Below are 20,377 nucleotides of genomic sequence, written 5' to 3'. Positions count from 1 at the left end.
TTGTGTCTTTATATAGTGACGACAGGTCCAGCCATACTATTCAAAAATCAGTAACGCAAAGTACTACCTGATTCACATTATTCCAGTCCAGTGCTGGAATGCTACTAGAATAATGTGAGTCTGCACTAGAATGTTCCATTTTAGTGATCAATCCTAACTGGACTGGATTGATGGTCTATGTTTTATTCCAGCTCCCCAATTCGAATGCCACTGACATACGAGTAGTATGAACGGCCAATCCAGTGCTTGATAATACGTTGAACAGTGAACACGCATTTTTTTTTGTAGAAAACTATAGATATTCCCTAACAATGAAGTTAACTGAAACCAAACTCTCCAGTTTGTTTCTTTGTATAGAGATCATATGTGTTTGTGGGATATCATATCACTTCGGAATTTTAAAAGCACAAGATATCCGCAAAGAATTTGCGAGGGTATACTAGATAGAAGGTTTTACAGCAGAAAATGTCAAAAAACATCCGCTTTTTTTTAGTTCTTCTTCCTCTACGTCAGTTACTTCTTATAGTAGTTATAATTGAATAGTTTCAAAACTAAACTAAAAACTTCTAAACTTCTTTCTTGAAAGTAGTGTTACTTATGGTTACCGATCTAACAGTTTTTCCATGACTGGAATAATGTGGGTGAGTCCAGGACAGGACTGGATTAACTCGTTGGATTACTGGACTGGAATAATGTGAACTGGTCATACTGTTGCGTAACGCTGACGTTCATGTGCCATATCCCACATTTCTCTGAAGAACTAACAATAAGAGCGCTTTCGCACTACGATTGATCAGCGTCCGATGCGTACCCGTGAAAATACAGGTCTAGAAATCTCGGACTGGATTCGAATATTACTTACGCACTAGTCCGATCTTTGATCCTAATGCAAAGAATTCCGGGGCCACTTTTCCGGCTTTCAATCGCCGTCAACTTCTGGCAATGCAATTTGCTACTGCACCCTCTCTTCGTAGATCAATGTTTTAACCGCTGCCTCTGTACAGGAACGCAGCTTGGAATCTCAGATGCGATTCGGATGCAATGCGCGAGCCTTCACACAAATAATACTATGGCTACTTCGATTCGTCAATAATCTTCTCCGGGATGGAGATTAACGGTTCACAGAAAGGAATCGGATGTCAGATCGAGTGCGTAAACTACCATAGAAATAGTTCTATGACTACTTCTATCCGTATTTTACACGCATACGGATTGGACTCTGATCGGACGTAGTGCGAAAGCACTCTCAGAAGGAATGTATTTTATACGACTCAACCTCAACCCTCAACTTTGCCCACATAGAAGCCATTTACAAGGCTAAGTAAAATGACTATTTATTTGGATTTTGTTCATAAATCATACATTTCCTAGTAAAAAGAAATAAGTTTACTAATAAAATGAGGTAATTATAACCAAGCCTCAATAAGCTTGGCAAAAATCAAACTCTTCGGAGCCCTTCGCAAGTACTTGAAACCCTTTGCAAGGCACCCTCGCTATGGCAAACCATTAGAAATAAGTGGCACTTGTCAAATTGAACGCAAACTGAAGTTAATCAACAGAAAATTGGAGTAACATGTAAAGTTTATGAACGAAGAATATAAATACATTGGTAGTCAATGATATTATTGGTAGTTGTAGAGACTGCCGATAGAAGTGAGAGATTTAAAATATCATAATGCTTAGCAATTAAAGTTATTTATTTCAATTTACCTTTAAAATTTTACTTTTCAAACACATACACAGTACTAATGTTGCATTGGTTTTGTCAGTCGTAGTTGAGCTTTGGAATATGCAAAGATTTCTTACCGTAGGTATCTAGTATCTAGCGTAAGGAAAAAATTTATGAAAAGGGGTGTTCAATAGAAGTTTGGTTATAAATAACGAAACCAAATTAAACTAAATTAACTTTAATACTAGTCCTATATTTTTTATTTTACAATACGTCAGCTGTATGCAGAACAGATATACTGCTATAAGTATTCGGTGACGCGAACTCAAGAGATTTCAACCACCAAAAAAGTGTCTAAGTAAATAAATATTTAAATTTATATTATATTTATATATTTTTTTTTAATTTATTTATCGAGTGCGCCAGTCATTAGCATGTCGGTGACGCGAACTCATAAGGTTTACCTCTACCAAAAAGTGCCATTAAAGAAGTTTTCACTTCAATAAAACAAATTTATTTTTATAGATAACGGCAAATTCCTATATACAGTCGTAATTCAAAGGCGAGCTAAGCGCAACATCTTTTTGATCTTCATTTTTCAATCATACTCTAGGATTAGGTATTGGTATTCATATTTTTAAGAATTGCTAGATTTTTTTAAGTGGTAGTTAACGGGTAATAGGCTCTCGTGTTGGGAAATGTTGAGACAACCATGGACTTCTTTAAAACACCAGGAGTCAATACATGCATTGCCGGCTATGACTATGCTATACGGTTTTTTTTATGATAATAAGGGACGAGACGAGCATGACGTTCAGCTGATGGTAATTGATACGAAATGCCCATTACAATGCAGTGCCGCTCAGGATTCTCAAAAAACCCAAAAATTCTGAGCGGCACTACAATTCCGCTCGTCACCTTGAGACATAAGATGTTAAGCCTCATTTGCTCAGTAATTTCACTAGCTACGGTGCCCTTCAGTCCAAAACACAGTAATGCTTACACATTACTGCTTCACGGCAGAAATAGGCGCCGTTGTGGTACCCATAATCTAGCCAGCTTCCTGTGCAAAGGAATCTCCCTCTGGTAAAGGTTGTAGGTCCCTAAGTCGTATTGATTCAGGAAACTGCAGTCGTTTATTGATTTCACAAAGTGGCAGTTAATTTTTAACTTTTAATTTATGACATAATCGTGACTTAATTTTTAAAACATATAAATTTTTACTTTATAATGTACTTTTTCATAAGAATGTTATTTGCGCCTCTAATTGAGGTAGCACTCAACTTGTATTTTTGTCTATATTTTTTTTTGCATGACTTAGTGTATACTTTGTTGGTGCAATAAATAAATAAAGGCTAAGTCTCGCAAAACGCCTGATTGTACAATACCGGATATCAACATGATCATATATACATATCGGGTGGAATTTCGCATTTTGACGTAATATCCGGTGATGGAATTCACCTGCTGGTACGCTACCTATCGACCCGAGCAATGCATTTCCTAAAAAAAAATTACCCAATTTACTTCTTACAACATAAATTTTCTACCAGTAAAAAGTCAAGCTGTTGCAGAAATTAGCTGGAACAAATAATACTAAAATAAAAGACATCTGATAAAAAACTGTGAAAGCAATGACATGCATTTAATAAAATGCTCTCAATTGGATATTCAGAAACAGACACCTAGATTTTATACAATACTAGCTGACCCAGCAAGCATTGTATTGCCGATATTAAAATCGCGATACAAAAGCAACTGTTGATCGTAGATGGGTGAAAATTTGAAGTTGTATGTATTTTTTAATGATGACTCATAATCAAACAAATTTAAAAATATGTCAAAGAATTAAAAAAAAATTGGCGTGGACCACCCTTAACATTGAGGGAGATGAAAAATAGATGTTGTCTGATTCTCAGACCTACCCAATATGCACACAGAATTTCATGAGAATCGGTCAAGCCGTTTCGAAGGAGTTTAACTACAAACACCACATGAGAATTTTATATATTAGATGTACACTAGATGTATATTAGATTCACTATTTCAATATAACTTTATGACTTTTCGCAAAACCTACACTGTTTTTTCAGAATTTTGTAGAAGTTTCTTTGAACACTATTTATTGAATTTTCAAACCTAAATAACTTCTTAATGAATTAACCGACGCAGTTTTTAAGCTTCATAAAGATTCTCATAGTTTGAATTGATCAAACTAAGAATTTCTTAATAATTCCGAAAATCATTTCTTTCGGTTTTCTTTCGTTCACGATATCTCTCGAAAAAATCAACCGATTTTGACCGTTTTCGGTGGTTTTTATTTATGTTTAAAGCCGATTAGTTTTTGCAACTGATCAGTAAACACTTTTAAAAGTTATTCCAAAAAAAGAGATTTGAAATATTTTTATGTATTATTTTTTAAATTTCTCAAACACGCTACCAATTTGGTGGCGGACACCAGTTGATTAATTCTCTATAGAGCTGTTTACAAAAATGTTAATAAAAATTAATAGCGGTGACTGGTTGCGCCGCCATGGTGTCCCCGTGGAATATATCAGTTAAAGACAATGATATCAAACAACCTTTGATGAATATATAGATATATATATGTTATTATTTACTCTCACCATCAATATACGTTCCCTTCCATTACAATATTTCAGTATTAATCTAATTATAATATACATCGTAAAGATAAAAGCAAACACAATTGGATTAAGGCTAAAGTAGGAAACATTATCCAAGTAAGTAAGACGTAAAGTCATTGAAGTTATATGACGCTATGCCGCTTGTATTTAATATTCGTAGATATGTAATGGAGAATTAACGAGATAGATATGGTAACGAGTAACCCAATTAAGATAGGGTTTTTTATTGTCATTAGTATTTTGGGTTTTACAATCTTAGAGCAGACATTAAATGAGCAATTTTGTACTTAAGTAAGGTTTTTTCAGATTATTTATGTTGGCGTGTTTTATGAAAAACCTAATAATACAAAATATAATAGTTTTTAAATACAATCTTTCATTCATAATCATTTTTAAGGTTATATGAATCCGCTGTCCATGTGTCTGTCTAAACACGATTTTCACATTTTCAATAGCTTTCCATATTCGCGCTACACATACTCTTTTTCTTTCGCTCCAAAACTTTTTTTGCTAAATCTATATACATATATACAGGGCGTCCCAAATTTAAGGGACATGAAGGGAAACTACCTTAAATATCGTAAATGACTTTTTACTGATGTATTGACTACTTTCTTTTAAAATACTATGTTACTTAAGAAGAGTTATTAGTTTTTGGCCATTCTTTAGAGTGGCATCATAAAAGTAGGGGTGTTTTTTTTTTATATTTAAATCGGTTCGGTTCCCAGACGAGGCAAATAATTTATAGAAAATCTTTGAATGCAGAATTACTTACTTTAAAAAATAACGTAAAGTCTTCTTTCAGTAAAATACCCTACGATACGATATTTAAGGTACTTTCCCTTCATGTCCCATAACTTTGGGACGCCCTGTATATAAGAGATTTCCACCTATGTATTGACTCACGATATACCTGGAACCATAAGGCGTAGAGACTTGATATTTGCTAGGAATATTCCTTTCATCGAATAGAGGTTAAAATGTACTTACGGTCAGAGTTATTCAATTAAGTGTATGTCAACCGAAAGGGCTAATGTAACTTATAATTGAATTTCAGTATCGCCGTGTGTGCGGTTTTCCCATTTTCGTGTACAAATATCGATCACTAATAATTGGTTGTTTGTGTATTTGATGCACAGCATATTATGCAGGGCGTCCCACGGCTATGCCTGATGGACGGGAAGTACCTTAAAAATTGTAGGTGACAATAATTTATATTGAATTCATAGATTTCTAAATAATTGCTGGATGAAAACGGGAAACAAAGATGATAATGTCTGTTGCTTATCCTTACGGCAAGTTAAAACTATACTTATATAAGTTAATGAACATTATATGCTGTAACTATTATAATATAATCATTTTTTACACAATGGCTAGGGTCTATACTTATATTATTTATACGTCGAGATAGACTGACAGCTGTGAACACTTCGAAAAAATAGCGGCGAAGAGTTAGCCCCCATTTTCTGCAATTCACGCACACTAAAAGTGACTGACGTATTGCGAGTATAAGACGTAGCTGTCATGCACACTAAAGTAATAAACATGATCTGCTGTCATGCGTTGCCTAACAGCAAGAGGCTCTATAAATAAATATAAATAAATAATGTAAGGGTCTATAGTATAAATAGGAAATATTTTAACTTTGTAATTACACGAGGATTGTGCTATCAAGTGGTAAATTTAGTTTTGTCAAAATGATAAAACTTTTAAAATAATTAGCCGCGATTCACTTTCAAGAGATTTCAGCGTTTTATTTTCACTTTCCACTATGAAACAAAACGATGACAAAATGCCGATTTCAAAAAGGCGAAAGACGCGGGTAGTTTGAATTTTGTATACCTGAACAGTTAAGTTGGTGGCTATATAAGCGATTCATCAAAACTATTAGTGGAATGACAAATTACGTCATGCAATTAGTGGCAAATACCCACAAATTAATACCCTTCGTCGTGTTATAATTACAAAGATATTTCTATTATTAATTACATCAGTCATCTGCCATCAGGCCTTATAGAAGGAACGCGGATGTGCTAATTACGAATGTATTTTTTGTGTTAACAATGAAGTGTTCTTTAATTTTTACTGCATTTACTTTCAACGTCGTGACAATTATTGGGCAGAGACAAGGTAGGTGAAACTTTCCATAAAAGAGTTCCAATATTTTCTACAAATACTTAAGTACATTGATTTCCGGCCGTTTTCAATAACCTATCTATGATAGTTTAACTTACTAGAGGTAAGACAAATCTATCCTTTTACGCTTACTTACATTTCAATAACCTATAAACATAAAGCAATGTACTATAACTATATTGGAAATAACTATGCATAGATAAGATCTTGTCATTAAGGCGAAGAGTAAGCAGAAAACATGCAAACAAGGTGTTTTTAGACAAGTTTTTTGGTGAAAATATAGTATTTCGAGCTATGAACTTAAGTCTTATTTGTAGGTTTCTAATGTTTGCTGTTGGTTATAGTTTTCACTCCAGAGCCTTTTTGAACTACTACTTTTCCTTGCATTTAAACAAGTTTTTTGGCATGGCAAGACGCATTTTTTTAGTACAACTCTCAGAAAAGTTATTCTTATAGCTTTACATTTTTGTGTAGGTATATTTATTCAGATTAGTAATGAATAACGAGGTTTGTGAGCATATAAACTGTTTTCCACACAAGAATTCTTAAAATATTGGCTTTGTTACATAGATGGCGGGCCGGAAGCCGTGAACTCATATCGCTCAAGGTCGCTGGCATTTAGTGTCGCCTTAAACGGTGACTGCAATGCATCCGTAACTAGAGACACGTTATTGAAAACGGCCGTAAAAGAGTTAATTATTTTATTTCAAATTTCGCATTAATTGTTCTTTTTGCTGACGCGTCAAATTTAAAGTTAGGCCGATGCATTGATACGATAATTTAAAATAAATTTGTTCCCAGTTATTATTAAAGGATTCGTTGTGTAATTTATAGACAAGATAGTTTAGGATTTTCTCTATAAATTGTACACTTTGGATAATTGATTAGTTATAGTATGGTTGATAGAAAAAAATCCAAAGTTTGTTCCACTATTTGTCATCAGATTTAAAAAAAAAACCGAACTTAATTTTTTAATTTATTTTCATTCCGCGTTTTGTGAGTAACTTCTTGCCTCGCACAGCCACTTTGTGGAATCAATTACCAATTATTCGTTCCTCTACAATGCGGTTTTCAAGGAACTTTCTTCCACGTAGCTACAACAAAGTTGTGCAATGATCTTCTCTAGCTCACAGCCATTCATCCATTTTCTTAACTGAGATACGACATTGAATTCGCTATAAGCTTGTATATGGTCTTATTACCTGGGGGTACGTAAGTACCTCGTCGAGCAAAAACAAGTGATACGGCCGTACTATCCCTTTCTCTACGCAGTTCAGACCATTATCAATCCTCTATATCTTCGTTGTGGATAAAACTAGAAGCCTGTTTTTATGTATTTTCAGTAACAAAGCGGGCATTTTATAAACACATTTAGTTAGCTAATTACGTAATAATTTGACAGAAGGACCCTTAAGTAGGGACTGAATAATTGACCGAGTTGGTATTAGGTTCATGGATCGCACAACTTTTACGGTAGAAGTGGAACTGAGTTGGGAGAATGGTATTCTTACAAGTTATATTTTTGATGGCATACAAACTATACTTTTCTAAGCTTACGCTTCAACATATTTTTTTAAATGAAAATAAGTGACGAGCTGATACTTCCTGCCCATTCCTATGCAGTGATCTCGCTCAGAATTGAAAAACCCAAAAATTCTGAGTGGCACTACAATTGCGCTCGTCACCTTGATTTTAGCCTCATTTGCTCAGTAATTTCACTAGCTACGGCGCCCTTCAGACTGAAACACAGTAATGCTTACACATTACTGCTTCACGGCAGAAATAGGCACCGTTGTGGTACCCATAATCTAGCCAGCATAATCATAATCTACCATACCATATATGAATCAGAGTCACAATAGATTATAGTCGCTATATTTTTAAAATTTTAAGGATTATAATTTTAAGATTATTATTTACAAATGCTTTCTTTTCTTTTATTTAGAAGTCTGTGAGCAATGTGTGCTCGTAGAACAATGTCCAGCTTTCCTAAGAATGAGTTTAGATGAACAATCAAATTGGCTTCAGCATGTTCCTTGCGATGGAAGCAAATACAACCGGACAACCACAGTGTTCGGTTTTGCTGCAGTTGCCAAAGGAGATTATGTAAGTTAGTCTATTATTATTTTATTACATAGATTTTAATAACTATATTTACAATACTACGACTACATAAAATTAAAACTATCATTACGTGGAAGCGTACCAAGAATACTGGCAGCATTACCGCGTTGGATAGCAAGGCTGATCCGTTGACCGAAATAGCTGCCAGCGCTTGGGTTTCCAGTAGCCTTATTGAGGCGCGAAGATAGTATTTTGAACATTCTCCGCGCCTCTGGGCCCCACGGGCAGTGTCTAGACACCAAACGGCATAGAGATGTTGACTCACTGAGGCCAACATATTTTTATGTAAGTTTGGACGTTCATATCAATTAATTGAAGTTTGTTATATCATAAAAAAAGCTTTTCACTGAATTAATAATACTAACAACACAGTATAGTCTGGTTATAAATTCTGCTACAGATAAAATTGTATTTTATTTTTAAGACATCGGGTAAATTTATATGTATGTATCTATGGAGTCTCAGTAACAAATAAAACATCTTTTGCGATATTTATTTGTTTCGCTACTAGGTTTTGGCAAATCCGGTTTAAACAACATTAAGGCGTTAAAACATGCCAGTAACCTTACTCTCTCTATGCCACGACAGGTGACGAGATTTAAAATAAATGTTCATCGTCATCATCACCATCGGCCAGATGACTTTCACTGCTGGATAAAGGCCTCCCCCAAAGATTTCCACGACGATCGGTACTGCGCTGCCGACATCCAATGTATTCCGGCGATCTTGACCAGATCGTCGGTCCATCTTGTGGGGGGCGCCTACTAACTATATATTACTTAACAATAAAATAAAAAAAAAAACAATAATTGATGACTAAAAAATAATTGAAAAAACAATAATGTTTTTTAGAGTAATATTAGTACATTTAGGTTTCAACTTAAATATTCATATTATATATATATATTTGGTTTACAGCATGTGATTTTAAAAAGTAAAATGAACAACAATCATCCGACGTTTCATAATATATACAATAATATTTTTAAGAATAACTTGTTACATTAATTTATATAAAAATAGTTATAAATATTCGTTATTCAATGTCAATTCGGGCCTTAAAATTCCTTTTTAGTTTTACTAACACGATCATTTTAGAAAATGATTTAGAATTCTGCACGATTTATAAAATTGTGATCAAATTCGAATCAAAATTTCTATGTCACAAACTAACTTTCGATGCAACTTCACGTGAGCGCAATCGTGGTCTAATACTCGTTATAACTGTTATTTAAAGTATGTTAGGTACGTATTTACCGATTACTTTCCGTAGCTCGACGCTCATGCAGACCCAGTGCGAGTTGGTCCATTTCACACACAACCCTTAAATGCCTTCGCAGTGAATTCCTGTGGTGTGGTATTCCTCGTAGTGTTTTCGTTCCATGAGGATCCAACCGGCGTCCCCAGAATAAAAGCGTTCTTACCATTGCGCCAGTGACACTGTTAAAAAATATAGTCAATGCCTTTTACAATCATGCAAATCTTGAAATTAAGTGATTTATGCAATTTCAGGTCTGTTGCCCCAATTCTCAAGTTTGGGGTGTTGGCGGAAGCAATCTTTATTCAAACAAAACCTCAAATCAAAATAATATCAACGGCAATTCAGGCTCCAAGAATTATCCAAAAATAAAACCAAATGACCAGAGTCTTTACGGCCGACCATATTATTCTAATAGCCCTAATTATTACGGAACACAGAATGATCCACAATATGAAAATAGTTATAATAACCAACACATCAATCCGGTGACTCGAGGTTATGGTAGCCAAAACTACTATCCTAGTAATCAACAAGCGGGTTCCGCTGATAATTATTTAAATGGAGATAATCAGAATACATATAGACCAGGCATTTATGGTGGTCAATCAAATTCGCCGAATTATCATAGGCGTCGACCCAAACAAAATCTTTATGGAGTTCAACAAAATCCAGTCGAATTTGGGAACCAAAATTCATATGGCAATGATCAAGATACGTCTATAAATCAAAGTGTTCCTGAATATCCTGAAACAAATGGTGGGTCTTGGAATAATCAGGTGCCAACAGATTATCAAAATATACAAGGAGATGAAACAACACTTTCCAGTCCAAATCCATATTTTCAACAAAATCCAAATACATACCAAAGCCAACCGAATAATGGAGAAAATTCAAACGAGCGAGGGTTGAATCAGTATTGTACGAGAATAAAATCTAGTTTTCCGCCAAATCCTGAAACCGGGTGTTGTGGAAAAGATGCGTCAAATATGCCCAGAGTTACAGGTAAATTATAAAACTATTTAAATTATTAAATGGAGAGTACCAACAATATTAAATTTCTAAACTAAATCTTTATTAAACTTTTAAAAAAAAAGTTTTATATTTTTCAGATTTACAATATTTGCTTAATATGTTTGCCCCATCGCAACCAACAACACGGCACCAACCAAGAGCAACATACCCCAGGGGCAGAAATTGGCCAACACCTTCTTACAACAACCCTTCATATTTTCAAAAGAGACGCAAGCGTTCCGCTCAAAAAAATGCTACAGTTGATGTGACCTTAGAGGACAGAATAGCAGGTAAATAAATGATTCTTATTTGAATTTGAACAATTTTTAACCAAGGGTTGCTTCTTCGTCCTTGCTTGCTTCTCTAGTTAACAAGTTTTTTTTTATAAATTTTTATCCATTTCCTTATTATATAAGAGATTTCCACCTATGTATTGTCTCATCAAGACATGACACTTGAAATTTGGCAGGAATATTTCTTTCGCCGACTACAGGACAGCTAACAATTTTAGGAAATTCGACCCGCAAGAGTTTGTTTTATTTTGAACAGAGCCACCTCTGTTGGGTCAACTAGTTTATTTGAATGCTACATGCGTAGATTACTTGAGCTTTTCATTATATAAATTACTTTTATTATTTTATACAGAAGATCTTAATTCTCTATTATATTAAGGGTCTTATTATTCATATATTATGTATCTGTTTATAAAACTTGTTTCTTGCTACTTAATTACACTTAGAATGATACATAAGTTTTACCGCACATTCTCAGTTTAATTTAAACATGAATAGACACTCGAGCCGACGTTACTATTATATTGCATTTTGTACACAATTTCTTACCTACTACCTTGGAACATAGCTCATGTTATTCGCCAGGAAAGCTCCCATGAAATTGAGCCTGCTGTTTCAAACAAGCCAACACAATAAGACAGACTCAAAAATTATATATTTACGTAGATGGGATAGGTACATGATACGATTTTCTTTTTGGTAGGAGGCCAAGAAACTGAACTGGACCAATTCCCATGGACCGTACTAATGAAAACGACATTTGATTATGGCAGTAAGATCGCAGCGTTCAGTTGCGGTGGATCACTAATTAGTCGACGATATGTTCTAACAGCAGGTCACTGTGTCTATGAACCTAAGGCTAAAGTTTCTGAGTAAGTTTTGTATTACTTTATTACATATTACTATCCTTATCGTGAGATCTGATTATGAATAATTTTGGATGTGAAAACTTTTTTTTATGAAAAAAACGGACGAGACGAGCAGGACGGTCAGCTGGTGGTAGTTGATACCTGCCCATTAAATTGCAGTGCCGCTCAGGATTCTTGAAAACTCAAAAAATTCTGAGCGGCACTACAATGACGCTCGTCACCTTGAGACATAAGATGTTAAGTCTCATTTGCCCAGTAATTTCACTAGCTACGGCGCCCATAAGGCCGAAACACAATAATGCTTAAATGTTTAACAGTAATGTTACTGTTTCACGGCAGAAATAGGCACCGTCGTGGTACCCATAATCTAGCCGGCATCCTGTGCTAAGGAGCCTCCCACTAGTAAAATGTGAAAACTTCTCAAGACCCTATGAGTGATTATGAGAAGGGTAAATAATATCTTATAAGCTAGTGTCACTTAGGATTTCAAACATAAATATTCCTTCTATTACATTCATACAAATTATTGAAAGGTATTTTTCGTTATTGAGCTTATTTTAAATTTTGACCAATCAGAGTTATTATGTCTCCCACTGACTATACTGGCATTCGATTACCAATATGTTTTAATATTAATTTAATCTGTTCCATCTATCTATGAACTCAGTTCCGCCAAGACCACGGTTCATGCAATTGGATCGATATATCGGCATCAAACTAATAAAATATATATCGTTAGTACCGTGCTTGCCGGGTGAACAAAATAAATTTCTGTAAATATAAGATAATTACACAATTATTTTATGTTACAGAGTCGAAATAACATTGGCCGAATATGATAAACGTACATTCCCCGATGATTGTGTTATGGTATTTGGGGGGAGGCAGAGCTGCGTGAAGAATGTCCGAATGCAGGCAGAAGATGTGATCCATCACCCTGAGTACAATGACGACAGGCTTCTCAATGACATTGCGCTTATAAGACTTCGTGGATGGGCTCCTTATACAAGTAAGTATAACGGTTTAACATAGAATAAGTAACAGGGTTACTTATGTTTAACCTTCATACGGTTTTCAAAGTTACTAAGTTATTGTATTTAATTTATCACTCAATATTTATTGGGCTTTGAGAAGAACAATGCAACCGTACCACAGTGGGTACTTGTTTTTTTGTGATATTTAGGGACGAGACGAGTAGGATGTTCAGCTGATGGTAATTGATGCGCCCTGCCCATTTCAATGCAAGTGCTGATTCTTGAAAATTCTGAATGGCACTACAATTGCGCTCGTCACCTTGAGACACAAGATATTAAGTTTCATTTACCCAGTAATTTCACTAGCTACGGTACCCTTCAGACCGAAACACAGTTATGTTTACACATTACTGCTTCAAGACAGAATTAGTCGCCATTGTGGTACCCATAATCTAACGGGCATCCTGTGCAAAGGAGCCTCCCACTGTTAAGGATAACAAATAAAATAACAAATGACGTTCGTTTAATTCGCATGGTCAAATTTGACCTGAGGACCGTGAACGTATAAAAAATTGTAGGTCGAAATTCTATAAAATTATATACATAGGGGCTGTTTCACAATGTCCAAGTAAAGTTTCGAATAGGCTACTAATTGCTACTTATCTATCGAATAAAGCCATCATTTAGTTGGTTAGTTTGTAACGTGGAACCCTGTTGAAATTCCATGGGAGGCTCTCTTTCCAGAGTTGGGTGGAGAATGCGTTTAACTACTAACTCAAGGCCGTGCGGGCGGGAGGGTGATGTAATAAAGTATATATAATAAAGTATAAAGTGTAATATAGTATAGTAAAGATTTATTCATAACATTAAAACAATTTAATTGTTCTGACTAAGTGATATTACGTAAAAACCCATAAAATTTAAAATTTTCTGAACTGCTAACGAATATATATAGTAAACTTGGCTAGAACTAATGCCTCAATCAGTTTTCGCCTTCAAAAATCGCATGTAGGAGATTTTATAAAAATCATTAGGTTCAAATTTAGAAAAAAAAAGGTATATTTATTTTCAAGAACTGCTGATTCCTGTAGGAACCTCTAATGTTGTAACATTACTAGAGGCATCTTTTATTTAAACATTATTCTAATTTGATTATTAGAAAACACATTAAATATTATGTTTAAGTAGAATAAATAAAACAATAGCCAATTATAAGTTATCTGCCGCACAAAAATTGTTTAGTAGGTAACTTTAAAGAATCTTAGCATACGCTAATGCACCCATACAAATATCATCAAAAAATTAGGTATAGCTAAATCATCATCATAAAAAATAATTTCAAAATTGGTAATATTTTTTGTTATAAAACAATGTATGGTTATTATAAATAATCCCTGCTCTCCAAAATAATGGAGAGCATAATTAGCCGTCAGCTCTTATATACCTAGAGGGTCACCAGTTGATCAACGACCGACAATACGGCTTTCGCCATGGTCGGTCGGCAGGTGATCTTCTGGTATACCTGACACATAGATGGGCTGCGGCTATTGATAGCAAGGGGGAAGGCCTGGCAGTTAGCCTGGATATAGCGAAGGCCTTTGCTCGTGTATGGCACAAGGCGCTCCTCCCCAAACTTCCATCATTTGGGCTTCCCGAGAGCTTGTGCAAGTGGACCTCCAGCTTCCTCACTGGGCGTAGCATACAGGTCGTTGTCGACGGATATTGCTCGAACCCGAAGCCCGTGAATTCAGGAGTGCCCCAAGGCTGTGTGCTGTCTCCCACGCTGTTTCTTCTACATATCAATGATATGTTGGACACCTCTAACATTCATTGCTATGCAGACGACAGCACTGGTGATGCCATATACACGGGCCATGCAGGTCTCTCTCGGGAAATCGTCGACCAGTACCGGGAGAAACTTGTGTCTTCTATCGAGTTCTCTCTTGAGAAGGTCGCGGAATGGGGAAAATTGAACCTTGTCCAATTTAACCCCCAGAAGACTCAAGTTTGCGCGTTTACCACGAAAAAAACCCCATTTGTCGTATCACCGCTCTTCAACAACACTTCCCTCAAAGCCTCGCCTAGTATCGGAATACTGGGTCTCGAAATCTCGAGCGATTGCCAATTTCGTGGTCATCTGGAAGGCAAAGCCAAATTGGCTTCAAAGAAACTGGGCGTCATTAATAGAGCACGGCAATACTTCAAGCCGGCCCACATACTAGCGGTCTACAAAGCGCAGGTCCGGCCACACATGGAGTATTGCTGTCATCTCTGGTCTGGCGCACCCCAGTATCAGCTCGATCCATTTGACCGCGTGCAACGCAGAGCAGCTCGAATTGTCGGGGACCCAGTGCTATATGAACGGCTGGATCACTTGGCGTTGCGTAGAGACGTCGCTTCATTGTGTGTCTTCTACCGCATTTATCACGGGGAGTTTTCCGAAGAGCTGTTTAACCTGATTCCTGCAGCCGAATTCCACCTTCGCACGACACGCCACAAGTTAGGATATTATCCTCACCATCTGGATGTGTGGCGGTCCTCCACAGTGCGGTTTTCAAGGAGCTTTCTTCCACGTACTACAAAGCTGTGGAATGAGCTTCCTTGTGCGGTGTTTCAGGGACGATACGACATGGGTACCTTCAAAAAAAGTGCGTACACCTTCCTTAAAGGCCGGCAACGCTCCTGTGATTCCTCTGGTGTTGCAAGAGATTGTGGGCGGCGGTGATCACTTAACAACAGGTGACCCGTACGCTCGTTTGTTCTCCTATTCCATAAAAAAAATACATTTGTTCAAGTCATGCTTCAAAGAAGAATAGTAAGAACTAAAAAGATACTTTACTGTTATCTATAACTTTGAAAAATTCATGCTCGTAAAATCAGTATAAATGTACTATTTACAATTATCTTAATTTTTATTTCAGTATACATAAGACCTATCTGCCTTCCTCCATTCAGTATTGACAAGGCTGACTATTCCAACTTACCCCTTGCTGTAGCAGGCTGGGGTCGAAACGGAAAATATGAGACCGATATAAAACAATCCACCGTCGTACACCTGATCCCTCATGATGACTGTGAGAAGTCATATCCACATCTAACGTCTTCCCACATTTGTGCTGCTGGCCGAACCGGGGAGGATACGTGTAAAGGAGACTCCGGTGGACCGCTCATGATGCTGTACCGAGGAAGCTATTACGTGATTGGAATTGTCAGCGGTAAACGAGCGGATAGCCCATGCGGTTCTAAAGTTCCGTCGCTCTACACTAATGTGTACCAGTATTTGGAATGGATAAATAATACTATAAGGAACTAACTACCAATACAAGTAATAGAACAGAAACGTATCTCAGCGGTCTCCTTGAAATATATACCTACGTCTGGACGGAGTACTAGGGTTGCTACATACATATTTTGCTAGATCAATGACACGCACGGCGCGGCTCGCAGCTAATTTAACTCGGACACCGACAAGTCTCGGCAGCGTACGGCGTGGCACCCAATAGTTTTGTCAACCCAAGATTGCTTAACGGTAGTCTAAATCATGTATATGTGTGCGTGCGGGCGCTCTAGTAAGAAGTTAAAGTACTGTTCTATTGCTGAATTGGAATTATTGCACTGACCTTTACTCTATACCACTGGACTGGCGGCTGTCAAAGTGCTTTTGTGCCTGATATCCGCCATTTTGGCGCTGTTGGCCATGTAGTGAGAGACTGCGGTACTAAAACTAGTAAAGACAACCCCGCAAACGTCAATAGATGGTGTGAAACTATTTAGAAAAAAAATTGTGTCCTTTTTTACGTTGATTCAATTAACACGGAATGCGACCGAAATCCATTCAAAATGCAATAATACTTCAGAGTATTGTACGTTCCTTCGCAGCCATTTGTATTATACGTCAAAATTAGTTCTCTGGACGCTCGCGAGTGGCGCTTCAAATAGGCACAATAAAATAAGCTGTCAATCATATGGAACAGCCTGTCCAGTGGTATTTGTACAGGTCACTTGATTATTGTATACTTAAATAAAATATGTTTATAGCGTGCGCATCGCTTGAATCAAACGCGTCCTAAACGGTACGCGTTTTGACAGAAGGTAACCTTTGGTTACACAAATTTTAACAGTGACAAATAGCACCTGTTTTCTGTATTCTTATTAATAACGCCACTCTTTGTAAATATTTGTTTTGTTAGTAGGTACGCATCGTGGATTTTTTGATTGATAATATGATTGGATAGCTGTAGTAAAAAAGTATTAGCAATAGTTATTCAAATAGGCTTTAAAAACACCGACTGCTAAGTTATCTATATCTTCTGTTGTTTACCTATACATATATAAGGTAGGTATGATGAGTATAAGTTAACAGAAAATTCAAATAAATTTGGAAACTGAGTTATTAAACCAATTATGTCTGGGTCATATGCAAATATCATTATAAATAATATGTACGTTTATAATTTTTTTAAATCATTTTTATGACTTATTAACAATAAGAACCTAACCATTTGTTGAAGATTTTTTTTTATTTATAACAATTATAATATTTTACTGTAAATAAGTTTGTGACTAATGTGACCTATAATGTATTATATTAAATAAACTATACATTACTTACTGATCTGAGTGTTTTTGACGATATATTTTGCGATTTATCCCTATTATTTATTACCCCTATATAATTAAGTTGGAAACTCATACAAAACCTACTTTAACAAATTTCATTATAGTTTTAATTTTAACATAATATTATTTATGGAAGAGGAGGATAATCGAGCGTAGGGGCCACTTGATATTAAGTGATCACCGCCGTCCACATTCTCTTGCAACACCAGAGAAATGACAGGAGCGTTGCGGGCCTTTTAGAAAGGTATACGCGCTGTTTTGAAGGTACCCATGTCGTATCGTCTTGAAAACACCGCACAAAGAAGCTCTTTCCATATCTATGTTGTACGTGGACGAAAGTCCCTTGAAAATCGCACTGCGGAGGAACGCCACACAACCAAATAGCGAGGAGAGGCGAAAGTGGAATTCGGCTGCAGGAATCAGGTCAAACAGCTCTTCGGAACACCCCTCGAGATAAATTCGGAAAGTACAATAAAAATCGTAAAATATATTAGTACCTATTATTATTTGAATTAAAATGGAGCCTTACTCTGTACTCAAGCACTATGTTAAATGTCTACCTAACTGGGAAGAATGAGACCAAATTTGGTTGGTACTATGTTAAATATAAAGGTAAAGTGCATTTAATATATATATCAGATAATAGTAATATTAATGTAAACAATTAATATCTGATCTCCTAATTAACGTGTGACACGCGGGAAAAGACCAACAGACATCGAGCAAGTTCCATCTTCCAGATATTGTACAAAACTTTCTTTCCCTCAAAATTTATAATAGCTGCTTTGCCCAGCTTATAATAATGTTAAATACGTAGGCTTACGGGTTATTAATTTCAAACAACAATCATGTGGTCATATTAGCTGCAATTCCAATTATAAAATTGTTTATTTTTATTTAAATGCAAAATTAAAATATAATATTTGTAGTGGCGAGGCAATTTTGCTTTGCTTGAATGATTCATAAATATTTGCGCTGAAATGCGTATTACCAGAATGATAAAATCAACTCTATTGAATTCAGGCTTTTAAACTGCAAATTAATATGATATTTTATTTACTTGCTTTTACTTATATTATACTAGCTTTTACTCGCGACTTCTTCCACGTTGAATGGTTACTTTGGGCAGCATTTTCATTTTTTAGGATACTTTGCAAATAATACATATATACACAAACTGCTCATTCCACTACTGGTGGCGCTCTATATGATACAGCCACAGACAAGGGATATCCTTGTCATTGTGAACAGTCTCTTTAAAAGTATAACCCTACGAACTTTTATACCCCATGTAGGTTAAAATTTCAAAAATGCTCGGACACATGTTTATAAATTACTACTTATCAAGTGCCTAAGCATAAAGTTTATGGTTTTATCTCCGAAAATGACGAATTCCCTTACAGACTTCCATCCCCTATTTCAACCCCTCCAATTATTTTTTCGTAATTAAAGGTAGCCTATGTCCTTTTCCAAGCTCTATACTATCTCTGTATACGTTTTCATCAAAATCGGTTCAGTGGTTTAGGCGTGAAAGCGTAACAAACAAACTTACATTCACATTTATAATATTAGTAGGGATTTTAACAAAAAGGACGCATTTTAAAGGGGCGTCACAACTTTGCTTGTAATAATTCGGATACGGCACGAAAACTCAAAATTAGTTAGTAACTTATTTACTTAGTTTGAGATGATAAATTATGTGAATATTGCTTTTCAGAATACTAACTGGAATATTAATATTGAAATTTTGTTCGGACAGTATGCAAATTTAGAACTGTTACGGGTGCTACAATATTTGGCAATAACTTATCGTTGTTGATTTTTATGGCGTTATTTGTGTGCGATGTGTGTTTATGAAGATTTTAAAGTGACACTTTTATTACGTCGACTCATAGTTTTTCATCCATCTATCATATCCACATGTCGCGCAACAGCCAACCGCGGAGTAGGGGTGAACTTGAATCATTAATTCAACTACTGTTTTCAAGTCAGGTAGGCCGAATAGTCTTTGCCGCCGGACTTAAGCTGCTTGTCGAGAATGAGTGTGGGTTCGAACCCCACAACGAATAAATATTTTTTTAACATAAAATAATATGTAAATGTGTTTTGTTATTTCGATTTATATTATGCTGATAGTAATATGTAATATTGCGAAAACAAATATAACTCGCATCGTGGTTTATTTAATCCACACAATTGCTTTTATATGTATATATTTGAGGGGGCATCCAATGGCAGGTGAGAACTTAATACTTTAGAGATGCGTGACTTTTAGCTTGAAGGTCCCTAAGTTATACTGGATTAGGTATATTGCACCGGACATATAATACCCTATAGTTGCGTATTAGTTATTTAGCAAATTCAAGAATTTTGTAAACGAGTACCACATGTACATATAAAATAAGGTAAGGTACATAACATGTAGTCCAAGTTTCAATAATCTTTAAAACGTGTGTAACATAATAATTTATCAGTCCGCGCGTCACGTGCCTCTATAGCGTACTAATTGGGACGCATTGTGACAGTTAGTAATGGCGCATTAGCGCGAACAAAGATTGGCGCAATTTTATGCTTTTCTAATTGGTAATTTAGACTTATAAGCGGTCGGTTATGCATGGGAAACGACAGTCTATTAGAAAATTCAATCAAGCTCCTTCCAGAAGCCAAGAAGTCTCCTGGGACGCTCAGAGGCCTCTAGGATCAACCTACGCCTACCGAAGATTTGTGACCATTAGACAGCATTCCATACTTATATTACGGTTTCTTCCT

The 20,377-nt window shown here is 35.9% G+C and overlaps 1 protein-coding gene across 1 annotated transcript; it reads left to right on the top strand.

Moving 5' to 3' along the window:
* Positions 1–635: 635 nt before the first annotated feature.
* Positions 636–16,301, top strand: LOC126979015 (uncharacterized). Its single transcript, XM_050828159.1, has 8 exons — positions 636–641; positions 975–1,008; positions 8,402–8,562; positions 10,093–10,843; positions 10,951–11,142; positions 11,849–12,017; positions 12,827–13,023; positions 15,910–16,301. The coding sequence occupies exons 1-8, from the start codon at positions 636–638 to the stop codon at positions 16,299–16,301; spliced, it is 1,902 nt and encodes a 633-aa protein (XP_050684116.1).
* Positions 16,302–20,377: the final 4,076 nt, after the last annotated feature.

This window comes from Leptidea sinapis, chromosome Z (genome assembly GCF_905404315.1).
Source record: "Leptidea sinapis chromosome Z, ilLepSina1.1, whole genome shotgun sequence".
NCBI lineage: Eukaryota > Metazoa > Arthropoda > Insecta > Lepidoptera > Pieridae > Leptidea > Leptidea sinapis.
Note: the sequence above shows the minus strand (reverse complement) of the source record. Positions and strands in the feature narration are given on the sequence as shown.

Bases quoted from the DNA above. Each gene is read 5' to 3' on its own strand.
- LOC126979015 (XM_050828159.1), top strand. The intron at 10,844-10,950 runs GTAAATTATAAA...TATATTTTTCAG, and splicing joins AAATATGCCCAGAGTTACAG to ATTTACAATATTTGCTTAAT. The intron at 13,024-15,909 runs GTAAGTATAACG...TTTTTATTTCAG, and splicing joins TGGATGGGCTCCTTATACAA to TATACATAAGACCTATCTGC.